Consider the following 20,278-nt stretch of genomic DNA (forward strand, 5'->3'; position numbering starts at 1 on the left):
TGGCAATAAATTTAAGGTTTTGCTCATGGACTACCAAAAACTCAATGTGTTGCAAGCACTATGTCTTAGGACTTATTAATCGCAATCATATAATGGTGTGAAATGTGGCCACAGATTATTTAAAGACCATTTTTGAGCTGCCCAAGGCAGGTTATATGTGCGTTAGGCAGAAGGCTCCAAAAATAGAGTGCGGAGGCCTAACCTCAGCACGATGCGACACATGGTCATTTGTGAAATTTCATGGGAAGTCACATTTATCAGCGGCACACGGCAAACAAATTATGTAATTAGCATTGCTCACACTCGCGTTTCTGAAAATAATATTGCTTGTTTTTCTCAGTGTTGGGTATTTCCTGCAAACATCACAATTCCTTCAGGAATCATTGGACCAGAAAGGGCTAAAAGCCGTGCGCAGCACTTGAGCTTATGAACGGTTAAAAAATAAATTGCTGCAGAACTTATCTCTTGATGGCTGTCGACATTGATGCAATTAGCATTAGAGCAATGTAGCGACACATGGTATTGCCAGCACCGAAACACTGTGTATGAGTCATGTACTGCAGCCCGTCTCCTCTATCGCGCTTCTCTCTGGGCATCTAGTGACAGGCACGCCAACTTTCCTGCCTGGCCTCCGAGATTACACCGGTGGCACAGGTCGGGCTGCTGTGCTTGAAGAACTTGTGTGATGCGAGTTTGAATCCATCCACCACTGGACAAATTTTTAAAGGATATTTTTTGTTATTGAAGGGGAAGCAGTGTAAGGAAGCTAGCTTGCTAGATCGATAGATACACCCTATCTGTCTATGCTAACCAAATTAAAAAGACAAAACATTTTAAAATATATTGTCTTTGGTTGTAGTGACTCATATGATCCTCTAAACAGTAGGAGAAAGAGGGCTAGCCTTGTTGGTACTATGCAATTTTTATATTGAATGTTTGTAAACAGGAATGGCCAGGTATACGTGACTACTCCAGCTAGGCTGTTGATTCATTTGCAGTAAAATATCTGACCGAGCTGGCATTTCACTGCAGCTTCAGTTCGGTGCACATTTCAGCGCATTGCTTACCTGTTTTCTTTGCAATAGCTAACAAATGTGCCAGCCACATTAAATGACGGCGCCATTCCGTTGAAGCAAAATCAATGTGTTTTCTTGTGGCATGGCTGCATGCAATGTGTATTCTTTATTTATTCTGGAGGAAGCAACCCTTGCCTCATGCTTTTGCTTGTATGACTTGAAAAAAAAAGCTGCATTGGCCAGTTTTTTTTCTTCCAAGCATTTGCGTGTAAAGCCAATACGACAGCATAACATGCAAAGGTTCTTTAGTGTATATGTAGCACTTTTCAATTTTCAATGTACATGGATGTAAAGCAGTGTCTGACTTCTTTTGTGGTCCTAAAAATATGGCATGCTTCTTACCAGTGCACATACCTGAGGCTCCTCCCACAAGGCATGCGTGTGCATTAATTTACCTACAGTTGAAAATCTTTGTATGAGTGGTGGTAAGTTGACATGGAGTAGACAAGGTTGCCTTGAATATGATGGCCAGTGAATTGTTACAGTGGTGGCTATTACAGGGTGACTAGTATGCCTTTATTGGTTTCCTGTGTTATGCATGATGGGAAGGAATGCACAGAAGCAGGAATGATGCACTAGCGATGCATGAATTGGCATTTCGACAGTTCTCGAGCTGCCTTTTTTTGGAGGAATGTGCATTTTAGGAAAACCACCTTGGCACTTTTCTAAACGGTTCATTGTCAAACGACAAAAGTAAAGAAGTTTTGTGAGAGTGTCACCCCTTTGTCAGTCAACTTGCCGTGTAGCAACTTGCCACCACTTCCACAAAGGCTCTTAAATGTAGGTAAATTTGCGCGTGGTTTAAGTAGCTTCGTATAAGCAGTCCCAGGTTTGACAGACAGAAAGGTGTGAAAAAAAAAAACGAGAATTTGCTATTTTTATAAAATGCACATCTCTAATTTTCAACCTTTCTAACCATAACCTGCTGCCAGTGTTGTACAATAGTTTATCACAACCTTTTCCAGCCACTAAAAGTTTCGGAACACTATGGGAGACAGGAAGGGCTGAAGGGTGACAGGATTACTGTATACTTCCGTTGATTAGATTTTTCGGTTAATACGATACCGACCGAAGGTTCTGGTTGGCGCCCATGCATTTCTATGAGCCCAAGCGTTCCTTATTTCGATCCTGAAGTTAGCATTCGCCGGGTAATCCGAACTTGACCAGTCAGAACACGCACGCCTGATCCTTATGCTAACCCAGTAACGACCATTTCAGTGTCGGCTCCGTCTCGGTGGAGCTTAAGGAACAGTGAATACGTTGAACACGTCATCTCCCGTCGAAAACGACTATTTTCGGCCCGCCCTAGGGAACTTTCTAAGCAATAACGATAGCTCGCAATGTCTTATTAAAGTATTTACCCGATTCTAACGCACGCTTTTGCAAGAAAGTTGAATCGAAAATTGCCTGCGCAATGCAATAGGATACGGAACCTAAACTGCAGTACGCTTTACCGCGTATTACGGCTGTATTGCGGCGAAGCTGACTTTAAAAGAGCGCCTGCCATTCTAAAAAAAAAAAGCAGCTTCGCGTTAGATTTCTGCTCTGTTTAGGAGCTTTAATGTAATTTCTACGTTAGTTTTCTACTTTGGACACAGAAAGAGGGCGCGAGCTTCATTCTTGATGTGGAATTGTGTTTGGGCTTTGTCGGTTTAACTTTCGACTTAGTGTTAGTGACCCTTGTTTTCTGGGTTTTTTCATGCCTTTGTTTTTCTGGTTTTTTTTGTCAAATGCTTGACCGTGTGAACTGCAGACAATGCTCCGTCTGATCCACACGACGGACCAAGTCCGCGGGCCGCTCGGTCACGTGATGCGACGTCACGGCCCGCCGCGGTCCGGTCCGGCGCAGAGCACATCCACACGGCGGACCGCCATAGCAGACGGCAGAGCAGACCAACCAGCTACACTCTCGGCCAGAGTGTTATCGTTATTTTCATTCCGGCTCGAGTCCCACAAAGCCGGGAACTGCTCAACGAGGTATACAAAATGAAAAAAACCTCCTCGTCACTCCAAGAGGACACGGTGTTTAAAAAATATATCTGCTACACGCACGTGTAGGCGGAACGGCGTACATGAAACGACTGGCTGAGTACATGAAACGACTTTTGCTGAGCCGAAAACTAGATTGTATTTGGCTGAAGACACTCTGCTGCCGGACAACATTCGTTGGCTAAACCAAAATCGCTGCGGTTTGCATGCGGTCCGCTGCCAAAACGGAAGCGGGAAAAGCCTCGGCGATTTGTTGGACCGCGAGGGCCGCGGTCTTGCGCGGGCCAACGGCGGTACGCACGAACTGGTGACGTCCTATTACGTGATGCACGGACCGCGGTTCAAAAGAGCAATTTGGTCCGTCGTGTGGATCGGCCTTTAGCAGCACTGCCTTCCACTAGGCACTGAAATAGTCTGTTTATAAAGTTATATCTCGGGAATTGTCATGAAGTGTCGTTAAAGTACAACGACTGCTTCAGACAAAGTGCAATGGTGTTCTCATTACAGCAGGGTCTAGAAGGTGCTTCAAGTTCAGGTGCGTTCATGAATGCAGGGCCGAAAGTCATCTTCCCAGAGGGGCACTGGCGTCACTGTGATACTAGTACACTGAAGCTAAAGAAAGCTTAGGGAAAGCTATCTATGTTTAATTGAAATGTAAAAATAATAAGATAAAGGAAAATGAAACTAAACAAAAAGATGACTTTTTTGCCTGTGGGAGCTGCACCCACATCTGCGTTACGCGTGCGGTGCTCTACCAACCACGCTACCGCAGCGGCTGTCCTCCAGCCCAGTTCCTTGGGTATATTTCATATGCGTGCAAGATTAGCCTTGGGATTGTTGGGACGCTAAAAGGACGTTCCACATCCGCTGCCATGGCCATGCGTGGTAATGGCTTCCAGGACTAATCTTACACGCATACACAAATTCCCAAGAAAGTGGACAGTAGGATGGCAGCTGCCGTGGCAAAGCACCGCACCTGTAATGCGGAAGGTGTTGATTATAATCACTCCTACATTTCAATTAAGCTTAATAAATAATTTCCTCTATGCTTTCTTAAGCTTCCTTGTTTGTTTCCTTCACATGGGTGCGACAAAAAAAAAAAAAAAGTACGCCTCAGATTTGGCTATTGCTCAAAATTGGACACCTTTAATGTGTACTACTAGAATATAGTGGGCATAGCAGAATCAATCAATCTTTATTTTTTAACATGTGAGCCTGTTCATAATTCTCTTTAGGCTTAATTGCTGTTTTATACGACGCGACACTGCCGGAGCCTTCTGAAACAACCAGTTGAGTCTGCCATTAGACACAATGTGCCACCGTAACCAGTCTCAAAACCATACTACGTATGTGGCATGCAGCATTTCAATTCTGCAAGCGTTGCTGAAGCTCTTGTTGCGACTTTATTTTACAAATTCGATTTCAATACATCAGCCAAAATCAGAGCATGAAAACTTCTGCCACATAAAAAAGAAAACCATTGATACCTGTAAGCAGCGAAATTTGATTTAAGTATACAGATAAATTAATACCGGTGCTTTCACTTCGGACAAGCGTAATCAGAGATAGTTACAGTTCATTTTGTAAAGTACACACGTAGAAACAGAATTATCAGCAAACTGGTTTTATTAAATGCAAGCAATCCATGCACATTAAACTAGAAACTGAACCTGGAATCGAAAGAACATTGTGTACCAAACAGTGCTGCCTAATACAATAGAAAACCGTGGATCTTATTGCACCGGTGTGACATAGGCATCATGAAGAGGGGTGTCTATACAAGGAAAAAGGAATATGATCTGTACGTATTTTGAGATATTCACTTAAAGGGTCAACTGCAATGAAATTTTCCATTGGCTATATTGGTCATAATTGAGTAGTACGTGGAACTAAAGCAATTGTGGCAAAGCTACAGGGCTGATAATGGTGGAATTTTCTTATCAGCAGCCTCTAATTAGCGCACGATGCATGCGGGCAGCTAGTGGCTAGCAAATGTTACGAATCCCAGCACCTCGCCTCCAAGATTTTCAGTTTTGCCAACGCCACCCAATTACGGAGGTCATGCTCAACGTACTGTGTTCTGCATCATATTCAGCGCGCAGTAATAATGGCGTTTTCTGGACTTTCAGTACGAAAGATTTCTATTTTTGCAAGATTTTCAGGAGGCATTCACTTGCATTTAAATCGTAAAATTTTGCATGGAGGCTGCTTTGCATCTCTTACTGTCTTAAACTAGGCCTTTCTATGTGGCCCAAAATTTCGTTGCAGTTGACCTTTAACCACATTAGCTGCTAGCGCTTTCTTAAGTACTCTTGTACAAGAATGTTCTAAGCAGTAGGGTGACTCCCAAATAATATACAATTTTAGCTTCTGACAATCACTTCAGCATTGTGTTGACTTCTCACAATCCTTGCTTTTGGTTCTGCCTCGACTTGGTCGATGCATTCGAAGCCCTCGCGTCCTTCCTCACAGCTCTGTATTTGCAGCTTCTGGTTTCGTTGAACAACCAATCAATCAGCGTTACTTTATTTCGCAAATACTAACTCAGTCCACATCTTCTGGACGTACAGGGTGTGCTAAGGGGATCACCGACTTCTTGAGGACGTCCCTTGAGAGTGCCTTGCGCATGTCTGCAAAAAGAAGCACGCGAAAACAAAATTGCAGCGTTACCACACATTTCGACGTGAGCCTTTCTTTCTATTTCGTTCTTTTTAATCGAGGGTTTTCAACAGATTCTGAGGCTCCAACAAAGCATCTTCCAAGAACTAAAGCAACAACCTGTTTGACAATTTGAAAAGAAGGCACTGCCATGAACAATGAGCAAGCTTTTATATTTTGTTGCAGAGAAAATAAAAAAAAAAGCATATAGTGACGTACGATAGCTGGCACATTATTATGCGTGGCAAAGTATTGCACTATTTGATGCAATATCGGTTGGAGTAAGCACTCACAGATGCGCTCAACAATCTATTTGTGAGATAAAAAAGAAAAGAAGTAAATGAGAAAGGCTTTGCAAGCAAATGACTGTCAACCACTACAAGGTTGCTAACTCGATTGGATTTCGCTTGACTTTGCGTTGCACTAGCTGTGTGGTCCGATATGAAAACGAAATCTGATAAGCATAGTTGAGAATGAAACTCGAGGCTCTTTAAACCACTTCATGGAACTTGAAGGATTTTCAAAGGATGACTGGAGATACTATGATGCTAGATCGGCCCTCACAATGAACAGCACCGAACGAGCCACGAGTGTCAAAATGTCACGACGTTACCGCCTTCTGCGTCATACCACAGCAGTAAAAAAAAAACGAAACTGGCTATTAAAAAATTATTATGTTAAGTTATTTAAACTGCTCTAAGGCTTGCCAAGGCTCTTTTTTCTAGGGTTTAGTTTTACTATCTCCATATAATGAAATGAAATGAAGAGTCACAAATATGTCAGCACTCCTGTAAGGACTGATACAAACCCTGAATTCTGTGCCATCAAGACAATGTGCTAAAAAAAAAAAAAGTTTTGCTTGTTGTTGTAGTTCAAGTGTTGGACAAGCATGGACCGCAGTCGCGACAATGGCAAAGCATGCCTGGTAGGTCATTTGCGAGATGTTCATGTTAAAGCATCTTGTTTTAAACCTAAACTTTATTTTAGCTTAAGAATTATAGGAGAGCCACACACTAGCACACAGTTATTTAGGGATGTTATTGCAGAAGTTATTGCTAGATAGTGGTGTGATCGTTTGCAATTATGGTGAGCATGCACAATAAGCTTGATGTCTTTATGAAATTCTTGTTTTGAGTAAAAAAAAAAAAAGTTAATACGCTCGTCTTCCCGTTCTTTCGCATATCCCCTTCGTCTTCGTTGTTTGCACTGTAGTAATTACGAATCTATTCAGGTGGCTTTTACAGTTGAGTCGCAATAATTCAAACTCCTGGGGATCACAAGTCAGCTTAGACAGAAATTTGATTGAACTTAAGCAGAATAAAATGCAGCCCGAACTGTTTTGAATGGGAACATTTAAAAAAAAGTTTTCTTACTGCACTGTACTTCCAAGTGATAGCAAATGAATTCATTTTTCTTTTTTTAAAAGCTCCACCATATCTTTAGCTGCCTTTTGGAATAGTGGAACCTGGATGCCCTCTCAGAACAGAAAACAATGAAATTTTGGGCAAAGTTTGGACAGGTTTGTGCAACGCTGACATGCAACTTCGTGTGATGCTGGCAAAACTCCGGAATGTACATCCGGGCACAAAATATTGCGGGGCACAAGATCTGAGAAAACGCTGAATATCTCAGTCTAGTATTTGCATTTCGGGCCTTGATTAGAATACGCTAACATTGTTGTCTACAGTTTTACTGGCTACTGCTACAACTGCTCGGGAATTGAACGCTTTTGGAGATCCTGTGGTCCATAAACTTTTGTCGCCGGGTGTACTACACTCAGGAGCTTAGATCATGTTCAGCAGCCGTCGATGCAGTGTGAAATCATGCTTGAGTTATTCCTGTTCCTGTCTCACCTGTCCAAAGTTATACATAATGCAGATGGTATGGAGCAAATGAAATAGGTTTGTAGCTCATTGAACCACCATACAAAGTGTGCTGCACTAATATCTTTGCCTTGTTATCCAATAAACGGTCCAAGCCCACTGAACTGTCGGCTCAGGTTATGTCAGCTAGGTCGGCCGGCTCGCACTATGAAAACGGCAGGAGTTGTGCCACTCTTACGACCACACTTACCAAAAGCATCTTCATCGGGATCACCAAAGTAGTACTCTAGGACTCTCCTGTAGACGCTATACCCCAGCCGCTTGTACATGTCGACAGCAACTTTGTTGGACACTCGAACAAATAAATCTACAAAGTACGCTTGCTTCCTGCAACAAAATGTAGTCACATTTAATCAGTTGACTGTGGTTGAAATAGTTTTGCTTCACGCTTGAGTAGAGCGCCATTAAGAGCCGCACATGCCAGACTCCACATTTATATGATCCAAGCATTTGCTATGGCGTGAATGCTTGCAAATAAAAGAAAACAACCTTCAATTTACTCACTACTTTGTGCAGCAAGGTTAAATAGCAACCCAGTATTTGAACGACCAGTCGGTGCACAGCTGTATCACTTAAGCCATAAACTAACTATATACAGTATGCAAGGAATGGGATGAAATCTTGACATTTTCCATTGCAGTTACCTTGCACATGAAAGCATGATATAATGGTGTAGGCAAGCAGATGACATGTTTTACATCTCATACAAGATTCTCTGATGATGTGCCACAAAGCCTTCATTAATAGAGCTGTCTAATGCGCTAAAATTCAGTGCAGCTGGGCACAGTGGTTGAATGCCTCACTTCTCGGAGATGTACTCCAGGCCCGACATTAGCATGGCTGCAACTCCCAGCTTCCGGTACTCCGGTGCAACTGTGAGAGCCGTCACGTGGCCGTGCCAGTTCTCCTGGACACCCTCTGCTTTGCCCATGACTGCAAGGAACAGAACGACGTCCAGTGGAGACAAGGCAGCGAGTGATGCAGTGGCAACACATCAACACATCGTTTAGTTCCCAAAAATAAGCAGACGTGTTTGAGCGGGGACCTACTGTAGCCCATGATGTCGCCGCTTGGAGACTCGGCAACCTGGAAGTATTCAGGCCAGTGTGCCAGGTACTGGAGGTAGAATGACAGTCCATACTGTGAAGTAGCTAAGGTTAAGTACAGCCTAGACTGCATCAACTTTTAAAGAGAGTGATGTGTTGAAGAGCGGTGTTCCTGGGAATAGTCACATTGTTCTCACATGAGCACTTTCGAGCAAGCTTGAGGTGATGCAGAATAAATTAAAACTGTATCCAAGCACTTCTACACATCAATTTCATGTATGCTTGCCTCTGACCCTGATGTAGCAGCAACAATGTATCAGTGAGGACACTTTCAGTCCCCACTGAAGTCCATCTACACTGGCTTTTTCGAGCACAATCGAAGCACGAACAGTGATTGAGCAACATTTACAGCGCACGAACACTCTCGCGCAATGATGAGTCAGTGGAGCTGATACTCAATGCTGCAACACACCACTTTCAAGGATGCTTGCCTTGACACGTGCTATGCACACGCGCTGCTGCGATCGAAACTGCCGTAACTTGCCCTGAGTATGAAGCAGTAACAAATCGAAGCGTTCTTGACAATAAGACGTAGGAAAGCTCAATCTGCTAAGGTTTATATGCACACACGAAAGTGCACGTGCGACACTGGTATTACGCTCCGAGTTTCGATTGTGCTCGAAATGTTCGTGCAGACAGATTTTAATGAAAATGGGAACAACTCGTGTGACACAGCTATAGGTGGGATGTAGCATCATCTTTGCTGTTTGACTGTATTTCTTGGTGTCATGTGAATGGTTTATTGTATATGATTACGATTATTATTTTAATTCACCGACTGGTTAATCTTGCTGCGTGCTCGCGCGTGCTCAACCTAGCACACGCCATTTTCTCTCAAATTAAGTTTCTAAACACAGAGTGAGCTGCCGTGCTTCTGAATAATACTTTCGCACGATGTATTTCGAAGCGAGCCGCATCGAGGGAAAACGTGTGCCGGGCACTAGTACTTCGAATTTCGAAGCGTAGTACCCGTGCCGTGATGCGCATCTCCCGTGTTGCTGCAGCCAGTTCGATTAACAAAACCATCCGGGAAGCTGAAGCGGAATGTTCGTCGAATGCTTGACTTATGCTTAATACAACTACACGCAGAAATCGCGACGGGTGAACAGCGTAAAGGATACGGTTTCTGTGAGAGGATCCAAGTTGCTGGAACCAAAAGATGAACGCATTAGTAGCTCTTGCGAAGCAAACGAGCACAAACGGAGTAGCGCAACTTACACGTTGTTGAACAAGAAGAGGTCGTCGCATGTAAATTGGCGGATGGTCGTCATGATAAGGTTTCACGTGCTATTAATTTTCTCGAACGCAACGAACGATCAGCGCTCCATGCCGCAAATCTAGCGGGATGGCACCGGGAGAACCGCAGAACGTCGAGCAGAACCGGAAGTTAAATTAGTGCATTGCAACTGTTCTGCTCTCAAGCGGCCATCGCTGACATTAGACCGTTGGACTTGCCATTCTTAAATGTGTGACCACTACAATATTTTTAGTAAAATACAGCTGGCGACTTCTTCGTGAACCTTTGCAAAGTTTGCCAACAATATTGACCTTTAAGATTGCAAATGTTTAGCAAACGAATAACCTGATTGAACATTCGTTTTAAATATGGAGCGTATAATATGTAATGTCCAAATCCACGCCTCATTGAGGGACGCCTCTGTATTTATAATACAACTCTTGAAGGCTATGCTTTTGCTGCCATGCCCTCGTACAGAGACAAAAGCCATCACACACACACACACACACACACACACACACACACACACACAAGAAACGGAACACGTCATGGCTGCCATGTTTGTACAATAACTATATGGATGACCTTGAAGATTGTTTTTCGTTACTTTGACTGGGGCACCCGGGTGCACCATTTACAGATGTGTTTAGCAACGTTTATGTATCTATAAAAGTTAATCAACAAGCGTAAGACAGCGGACATCAGGAACTATAATATGGATAGAATTGAACAGGCTCTCAGGAAAGGAGGAAGCCTAAAAACAGTGAAGAAGAAACTAGGAATAGGCAAGAATCAGATGTGTGCGTTAAGAGACAAAGCCGGCAATATCGTTACTAATATGGACGAGATAGTTCAAGTGGCTGAGGAGTTCTATAGAGATTTATACAGTACCAGTGGCACCCACGACGATAGTGGAAGAGAGAATAGCCTAGAGGAATTCGAAATCCCACAGGTAACGCCAGAAGAAGTAAAGAAAGCCTTAGGAGCTATGCAAAGGGGGAAGGCAGCTGGGGAGGATCAGGTAACAGCAGATTTGTTGAAGGATGGTGGTCAGATTGTTCTAGAGAAACTGGCCACCCTGTATACGCAATGCCTCATAACCTCGAGCGTACCGGAATCTTGGAAGAACGCTAACATAATCCTAATCCATAAGAAAGGGGACGCCAAAGACTTGAAAAATTATAGACCGATCAGCTTACTGTCCGTTGCCTACAAAGTATTTACTAAGGTAATCGCAAATAGAATCAGGAACACCTTAGACTTCTGTCAACCAAAGGACCAGGCAGGATTCCGTAAAGGCTACTCAACAATAGACCATATTCACACTATCAATCAAGTGATAGAGAAATGTGCAGAATATAACCAACCCTTATATATAGCTTTCATTGATTACGAGAAAGCGTTTGATTCAGTCGAAACCTCAGCAGTCATGGAGGCATTACGGAATCAGGGTGTAGATGAGCCATATGTAAAAATACTGGAAGATATCTATAGCGGCTCCACAGCCACCGTAGTCCTCCACAAAGAAAGCAACAAAATCCCTATAAAGAAAGGCGTCAGACAGGGAGATACGATATCTCCAATGCTATTCACAGCATGTTTACAGGAGGTATTCAGAGGCCTGGAGTGGGAAGAATTGGGGATAAAAGTTGATGGAGAATACCTTAGCAACTTGCGATTCGCTGATGATATTGCCTTGCTTAGTAACTCAGGAGACCAATTGCAATGCATGCTCACTGACCTGGAGAGACAAAGCAGAAGGGTGGGTCTGAAAATTAATCTGCAGAAAACTAAAGTACTGTTTAACAGTCTCGGAAGAGAACAGCAGTTTACGATAGGTAGCGAAACACTGGAAGTGGTAAGGGAATACATCTACTTAGGGCAGGTAGTGACCACGGATCCGGATCATGAGACTGAAATAACCAGAAGAATAAGAATGGGTTGGGGTGCGTTTGGCAGGCATTCTCAAATCATGAACAGTAGGTTGCCACTATCCCTCAAAAGGAAAGTGTACAACAGCTGTGTGTTACCAGTACTCACATATGGGGCAGAAACCTGGAGGCTTACGAAAAGGGTTCTGCTGAAATTGAGAACGACGCAACGAGCTATGGAAAGAAGAATGATGGGTGTAACGTTAAGGGATAAGAAAAGAGCAGATTGGGTGAGGCAACAAACGCGGGTAAACGACATCTTAGTTGAAATCAAGAAAAAGAAATGGGCATGGGCCGGACATGTAATGAGGAGGGAAGATAACCGATGGTCACTAAGAGCTACGGACTGGATTCCAAGAGAAGGGAAGCGTAGCAGGGGGCGGCAGAAAGTTAGGTGGGCGGATGACATTAAGACGTTTGCAGGGACAACATGGCCACAATTGGTACATGACCGGGGCAGTTGGAGAAGTATGGGAGAGGCCTTTGCCCTGCAGTGGGCGTAACTAGGCTGATGATGATGATGATGATGATGTATCTATAAACGTTGAAACTTAGGGCTGGTGCTATGTAGACAAGTGGTGTCCACGGCGACACGTACCGTCAGCGACAGCTCCTTCGAAGCACGGTGCTTCGAAGTAACACACCGTGCTTCGAAGTAACAGAGGCCAATCTTCAACGCTATGGTTTTGTACACTCTAAACATGACGACAAGCACTAAAGAAGTGGAAAGCAATTCAAAAAAAGAAAAGAAGAAGAACACGCCAAGCGGCCATCACCAATATAGCGATGGCGTCAATAATGGCGCTCGGCGCCCATCCTTTTAATTCACTGCTTTCAAAAGCATGAGCTCTTTTTGTTACTATGACTAATTCGTCGCAGACGGGTACAGTTGCTGAGCGGTGAAATTTGTTGAGTCCAAATCGTAGAGGCCTAAAATTTTCCTGTCATAGTCTTTTGTACGACAATTACTTCCGGCGCTCGCAGTGCAGGAAAGCATAGCCTTTAAGACTAGTGTTAGGTCGCTTGACGATCTTTACGATCATGAAGAAAAGAAAGCTGTAATAGTGATGCTAACGACCCTGCAAAGTCGGCAGTAGTCAGTATTTATAAGTAGCATAAGTACAGTTACTCTGCAAGCAAAACTTGCATTAGTTTTTAGACTCCAGTTTAGGTAGCGCCCCAACCGTTTTACCTCTATCTGCGCCTTTCTAACAGGTTTTAGTGGTGACATTCCGGCCGGTCCTTCCACATTCGCAAACTTCCCCGTTATTTTAATTGTTTACATTAATGGACGGATCAACGCGTCCTCTTTGAACAACCAAAGTTAACACGAATAAAATGTGTGTTTGTGAACTTCAAGATAATTGTTGTTGAATTCGATAACAGATGGCGCGACAATTTGTAAAATATTTCTGAGGCATTGATCTAAAAATTGTGGCGTTTTTTAGGAGTTGGATCACCAACGTCGCGTAAGGATTCTGCTTCTGCTGCGATCCGGTCTTGTTAACGCGAGAAAAATTATCCACCACAGTTTACTCGACTGCGGAACGAACCGCCGGAGAGAACGAGCGCCAGAGTGTGTTCAGTGCGAGTGCGTGCGACTCTGGGGAGAGGAAATCGACGTTCGGAACTTGTTTAACGCTACCATCGTTCGCCGTGCTCTGTGCTACTTTTGGATACGGAAGTTTGTGGGATTATCCCCGCCATAACAACGGTTGTGCGCGTGCTTGTGTGTGTGTGTGTTCATGGCTCACGAGTGGATTATCCCGAATCGGCTGACAACTTCACTCCGAATGTCCGACCGCGCGCTCTAAAAGGTAAGACGGCAAACGAGCTCCATTTTCCCTGGGCGTTTCTTTTTTATTTTCTCAATGTCTCTACAGCTGCGACTTGGTCGCGCTGTCGGCTGCTTGCGCCTAAAGAAAGCATTCACGCGCGTCGCCCCTTGGGCGCAGTCACACTTCGTTCATTCTTTATTTTTTCTTTCTCCCTCTATTTTTTTTATTTCTCGCGCTGCTCTCATGCCAGTTACTCCATAACATAAGATAGATATATGTCACTCGATAACGGAACTAATCTGAAATCGCCGTAGCGTAAACGACATTCCGGCATCGTCTGCTAGATACGGATCGAAAGTGCCGAGGAAGTCGATCGTGTACAACGTCAGCGCGTCAATTGCAGGAGTCAATCTTCCCTCTTTTGCCAATTCGCAGCTGAACCGCCGGCTGCTCTCTGCACGCCCGTGATGATCGATTGTGAAACGATGTTTCGACAGCGTCTGCCGCGCGTACGGTTTTCGAAGGCTGGAATGGAAACGTTCATCATCGAAAGAGAGGGGGAAAAAAGTTTACGTTCCGCGCGCTCTTGGATATGCCGCCGTATACGGACGTCAGTTGCGACACAGCGCATGTCATTTTTTATTCTATTTCCGTCCCCCCCCCCCTTTTCTTTAGCGTACGATTATGATCGTATTTCATGTGTGTGTCGAAGACTTGTGAGCGTGCGTGTGTGTGTGTGTCGCGGGGTCGATCTTTTCGATTCACTATCGCTAATTCCTCCTTGGTTTATTCGAATATCCGCTTCATTCGAGCACACTGAAAAGTTCCTACGAGAAAACAACGGATTGGTATTGAAGAAAGGCTCGTTTAATTCGAACTCCAAAGCACGCCATTTTGGTTTCAACTTGAAAACGCAGAGAATTCAGCAGACGTAGCTTCTTCTTCCTTAGGCATAAAACTGTTTTAAATAAATTTGTTTTGATCGTTTAGTGGCTGACACTCCTTCTGCCCGTGACGCAATCCGTTACCGCTAGTTTTGCGTCACGCCGAGCGCATGTTTAAACATGTCGACTCTCTTCGACCCATGGTTGTTGACCAAAAGTAATTGGACTACTTCAACAATAAAAAAAAATTTAATTCGTTCGTTTTGCTGCCGTCTGTTCGCTACACCTTTCGGAAGTCTTGCGGTCTTGCTTCTGATTCTGATCCGTTCACACATGGAACCTGCATGATACCGAAAGCAAAAAAAAAAAAAAAACAGTTTTTAAAAATGTTTAGGTACACGGGAAAAGAAAAAAAAGAGGGGGGGGGGGGAGGGGGTGCAGCGAAATGAAATATTACCCGTCTACTGAACTGAAAACAAATCAAACAACACACCCGTTGTAATGTGTAGCGGCTTTGACCTTGCCCTGACAAGTCCTGGTGCCTGGGATCGAATCCCGGCCACGGCGGCCGCATTGCGATGGGGGCGTTTAACAGCCGTGCACTGCAATTTATGTGCACGTTAAAGAGCCTCAGGTGGTCAAAAATATTCCGGAGTCTTCCACTACGGCATGACTCATACTCAGATCGAAACAGGCATCCTTAACAAGTAGTGGGTATTGCATTCAATAATCAAACGATGTTACTATAACGTTCTTCTGTTATTTGTAATTATTAGTGTTTGTATATTACGTGTTATACTTTTTTTTTTTTTGGCATTCTGCGCGTGAATTATTTTAACACTGTGTGGTTCCTGATCTGCTTATATGCTGATCGAAGTCTACATCACGGCCGTTTGTGACTTTGTTTACGAAGTCATTGTGGTGCAACTCGCATTTGACTTTTATAATGTTATGTTCATGGCTGTGCTGTGGATTTCTGACCGTACGAAGTGACTTCTTTTCATTTTCCTACGTATTATTTATATTGTTGTTTCCGCTATGAGACAAGGAGTAGCCTGACGTCACCATTATAAGGTGACTACGTCTCTTTCTTTTATTTTCATTTCAATAATAAAAAAAAAACGTCGTGGTTCCGGCACGTAAAACCCAATAATTTAATTTTCTTTTTTTTCAAAAATGGGCATCTCAAGTGATTTCGCAATCGCATGCCGCCTGTCGGCGAGCCTTGTCATTGCAGCTGTCACCCGGTGACATCGGAATGCGCGACACGAGATGCATCTGACTTAGTGAAACGCTTTGCTCAGTATCCGTTTATATAATGCGTACAGCACGTGTTCCAGACGGTGTACATGTGTATAGTGTACGTGCGCTCTATGCGCGGTTGTTTCCACGCCAGAGCGTTCGGATGCCTTATAGCGTCGGTAATTCGTCCTATACTCGAGTGTAGGTTACACCTATGTACAATGCGCTAGCGTACTACCCACGTGTCACATATTCGGGGGCCATCCTCTAACAGTGGAAAAAAAAAAAGAAAATACGCGGTTTCCATTGACCTGGAATTTGTATTGTAACAACTTTCGGAAGAGGGTTTCGCTTTAGAGCGCTCTTCTGTTGTCGCTCAAATTTCGCAGCGAGGTCTAAATCTCTCTCTCTCTCTCTTGTTTTGTTTTCCGCGTCGTTCACAAACACGTCTGAAATCTTTGCATGTGTGAGAGAAGAAAACGAGAAGTTACCGTCGTTTATTTTCTGTTTCTTTCGACAAGGTTAGTTTCGGTGTGTGTTGCATTTATTTGATCTAATTTATTCCTGCACTTTGAATAATAAATAGTCGCCAATTTTTGGTTTCTTTCGTTTCTGTAAAACGGTCCTAACTTATATATATATTATTCTATTATTTCGGACTACCCGATTCTTGGCCTATAAGATACATAAAGCTCTACATCTACCTCGCCGTCTTATAAACGAGACGGCTACGTTCTTCTGCCTGCAGAAAACTAAATGTATGTAGACAAACGTGGCAATATATTGCGGTGTGCGAATATTCGCAACTTTTGAAAAACGAATTGAATATTGTCCTATTCTATTTGGTCGTCGAATCTAATAGTCACTATTCTAAAATCCGTATTTTAACGCGACAGCGTTAAAGGCCCTGTGTCGCAGAAAATCCAGTGTCGGCGTAGGCGTCCGCGGAAATTATCCCGAACCGCGCATATTCTATACAGCACTAAAGTTGTTCTTCTATCACTAAAGTTGCACATACCTTTTGTCTTGCGTTCTTTACAAAGTTATTCCTCGGAATTTTGGGAATGGCAGCCCACAAACAAATGCCACGAAACAAAACACCGACAGCGCATGCCTTTTCTGTTAGATCTTCTCAGACTCAAATATCAAAAGTGCGAACTAATAACAGAAGATGGCGGCCCACGCAAGAGACCGCGTTTCTTTCTTGCGTGCATTGATTTTGCCGCCAGAGTTTCGCGGTAAACATTGCGGTTACGTATAAGCTGGAGTTGCCGGGATGCGTGAAAAGCAGTCAGGGATCTTTGAATGCTGTCGGGCGTTCAACTCTAGCGTCCTCCAAATTCATCGAATGTTTATGGAATACCTCACGTCTTCGACTGTGCACGATAAAGCATGAAATGGGAGCAATGAAGCGATAACTTTCGTCTCATGCACATAAACATTAAACATGCTAGGAGCCAGGCCTTTTTCAGAAACAACAACAAAGACACTATCACTCGCAATAAAATGTGGTTTAGACACGGCAATCGGCAGTACTGTTAGGTGCTAATTATAGATGCAGCACCTGCGCATGACTGATCGGATTAAACATAAACGTGTTTCATTGCAAAATTCTTGATACCATTTAGGCTCCGTCAATCGCGACCATTCGGACTAGAGAAAAATTGCATCTGAAACATCAAATGGCCCGTTAAACAAAAAATAGAAAAACGCCGGCGTCCGTCTGTATCAGCGAAACGGCACTTAAATTCCCATTGGCTGCGACGCTACGCCCCGAGCACGCCTCGACGGAGCAGATCGGGCGAAAGGGAACACCTGCTGCCGCCGGTAGCGCTCCAGGTCATAGAGTTTCCTACAAGAATTACTAGAGGGAACTCTGGCGCTAGTGTCTACGGGAGCTGCAATGGGAGCGGTTGTCCCAGCATGGGAATTATGGGAAGTACATGGATTTGCCTAAACTTCGTCCTTTTGGCTTCAAACGGCATTGTGACTTTGTTAACTCGTCATTTCCAACAGTATAATGCGGAATAAATAATTAAATAAACATCATTAAAATTGCCCGATGGCAGGATTCGAACACGGGGACTCTAGCACAGAGTCCTGATATCGAAACCGTTACGCCACGGACGCACGTATCAACAAGCGAATGAAACGCCCTTATGAATTTATCGCGGGCATGCCAGTGCCTTGAGACGCTTGGCGCGTTTCGATTTGGCCACCTGGACAAGCTCAATCGTTGCAATTAATAGAAACTACGCGTTCCCGGCGTCTTCTGCACTTCGAAGAATATAGATTGTGCCGAAATATACGACAATAATATTTATATAGCGTAATATACAGAACCACAAGAACGTCTGAATCCACAAGCACGAAGATCAGACAAATCCATGTACTTCCCATCATTCCCATGGTAGGACAACGACTACAGCGCCAGAGTTCCCTCTAGTAATTTTGTAGGACACTCTATGCTCCAGGTGTTGAGTGAGGGGAGAGGGCATCGTCTCGACGCCACGTCACACTAGCTCTCGGAAGACCCCCGCCGCGGGGTCCGTATCTCTCTCTCTCGCCCCTACTAGGCTTAGCTGCTGCGCGCGCCTGCTGCGGCCTTGGGTGACTGTTGCAGCTTCCTCGGTCTCTCGTCGCGCAGCACGTCGGTGGCACGCGGCGTTGTCACCGCAGGCTGCAGCTGCTGTTGCTTGCTGGAGTGGACAGCACGTGCCGCTGTGAGTACATTACTCGCAGCGCAAAACTCGAAGGATCGAGTTATCAGAGCTAAACGCTTGTGTTGATATCCGCTTAACCAAATACAAATGTCGTCCGCATATATCGACATATGGATATGCCTGCAATGTTTTTGCACTTCAGCGGGAAGACCAACCATTACAACAGCTCGACAGGCATTACTTTCAGTTCAAAATTACTTTCAAGGTGTTGGGTTGACTCTCTCGGTGGAAAAATCTGGCTTCATCATGTTTCCAGGTAGAGGAAGACGGTATGCGCGGCTGAAGATAGACCTTGATCAATCTTGCCTTCGTCAATTAAAGCACAAGCGCTTTTTGGACGTCATTATTGACTACCGTCTACAGTGGCGACGAGCTGTGAACTCTATTGTGACATCACTATCTCCGCGTCTCAATGTGATCCGTACAGTTGCAAGTGAGCAATGGGAAAATCACCCGTCTTCAATGATCAGGCTGCGCGATGCACTAGTGACGAGTAGAATAATGTACCAGCTCCCTTTAATTTCCCCTCACTATCACAGCTGGAACGACTTGAGGTTTTGCACAGAAAGGGCCTAAGGAGGGCTCTTGGCGTTCCGCAGACTGCTCCTAACAATGCAATACTTTATGAGTCTCTATCGAGACCTCTTAGCCTAGTCGCTTCACAAAGATTATTGATGCAAATTGGCCGCCTCAAACAGACGATATCCGGGCGAGCCCTTCTACAGAGCCTTCGAAAGAGATCTGAGTCCCGGGCGTACTTTCCCTTAATACTCTTGGTTACCTGGGTCTTGACGCTAGAGGTCGAACTAAGAGGTTGAAACCACCTTGGTCTTTCGCGAGCCTCGATTGTTCGTTGGCAGTTCCTCACGTTCGTGCTAAGCGGAGTTCTCCTTTGGCGGCAACGCGTTCGCTCGTACTGGAACATCTTGAGACTGAATATGCGCGTCATCTTCAAATTTTACTGATGACTCTGTGGACAACGTCAGAGGATCTAGTGCAGCTGCTTTTCACATTCCCTCTTTGAAGTATGATTGGTCGGTTCGCTTCACTGCAGTCGTGTCCTCCACAACGGCCGAAAGCGTTGCCATTGAGGCAGCTCTAAAGGAGCTATGGTTTTGTACGCCTCAACTTGTCATCCTTACAGATTCGAAATCCACCCTTCAAAGGTTAGAGCACGGGTTCCCTACTGATGCCTTATGTCTAAGCTCCCCACGCTCGGTGCACAATATCCATATCAAAGGCTTCTCCATACGATTCCAATGGGTGCCCTCGCACATAGGTATCATAGGCAACGAGATGGCGGACAGCCTCGCCCATAGAGCGCTGTCTGGGAATCCATTGAGACAAGTGCCTCAAGAGGACAAGAGACTCTTCAAAGAAGCGGTGTCGTGCCGCTTCAGTTCTTTGTGGAGCTCACCTCACAAGCCATGTGTGACCAAGGGTCTCAAAAGAAACCAAGCCACCTTACTGCTCCGCATTCGCACGGGCTCTGCTCGTACCTCTGCGTGGATGTATAAGACTGCCCTGGCGTTGTCTCCATTATGTTCAACGTGTGGTGTGTGCGATGACATAGAACATTACCTTATGTGCTGTACTCTGTACGACGCGGAAAGGAGTGTGTTATTCTGGTCCCTCAAGAAGACAGGAATTCCCCACAGTTCTCTTCAGGACATTGTTTTCCCGCGCAGGAGCCAGTTAAATAGGAAGGTTTCTCGCCTTCTTTTAAATTACCTGCAGGACACGGATTTGGCCTCCACATGGTGACCTTAGG

The 20,278-nt window shown here is 44.5% G+C and overlaps 2 protein-coding genes across 2 annotated transcripts in view; one reads left to right on the plus strand and one right to left on the minus strand.

The window, feature by feature from the left end:
* Positions 1-4,449: 4,449 nt before the first annotated feature.
* Naa20A (N-alpha-acetyltransferase 20 A) lies at positions 4,450-10,096 on the minus strand. Its single transcript, XM_050181142.3, has 6 exons — positions 9,931-10,096; positions 9,834-9,858; positions 8,656-8,746; positions 8,410-8,539; positions 7,797-7,933; positions 4,450-5,695 (listed from the first exon to the last, which is right to left on the minus strand). Exons 1-6 carry the CDS (start codon positions 9,981-9,983, stop codon positions 5,610-5,612), a joined length of 522 nt encoding a protein of 173 aa, XP_050037099.2. The 5' UTR covers positions 9,984-10,096; the 3' UTR covers positions 4,450-5,609.
* A 3,328-nt stretch (positions 10,097-13,424) lies between these two features.
* Positions 13,425-20,278, plus strand: part of Hers (Histone gene-specific Epigenetic Repressor in late S phase) — a 262,505-nt gene continuing 255,651 nt past the window's right edge. Inside the window, exon 1 of the mRNA XM_055072494.2 lies at positions 13,425-13,697. The gene's annotated coding sequence lies outside the window, so the exon portion shown is untranslated. The remainder of the gene's footprint in view (positions 13,698-20,278) is intronic.

This window comes from Dermacentor andersoni, chromosome 7, assembly GCF_023375885.2.
Source record: "Dermacentor andersoni chromosome 7, qqDerAnde1_hic_scaffold, whole genome shotgun sequence".
Taxonomy (NCBI): Eukaryota; Metazoa; Arthropoda; class Arachnida; order Ixodida; family Ixodidae; genus Dermacentor; species Dermacentor andersoni.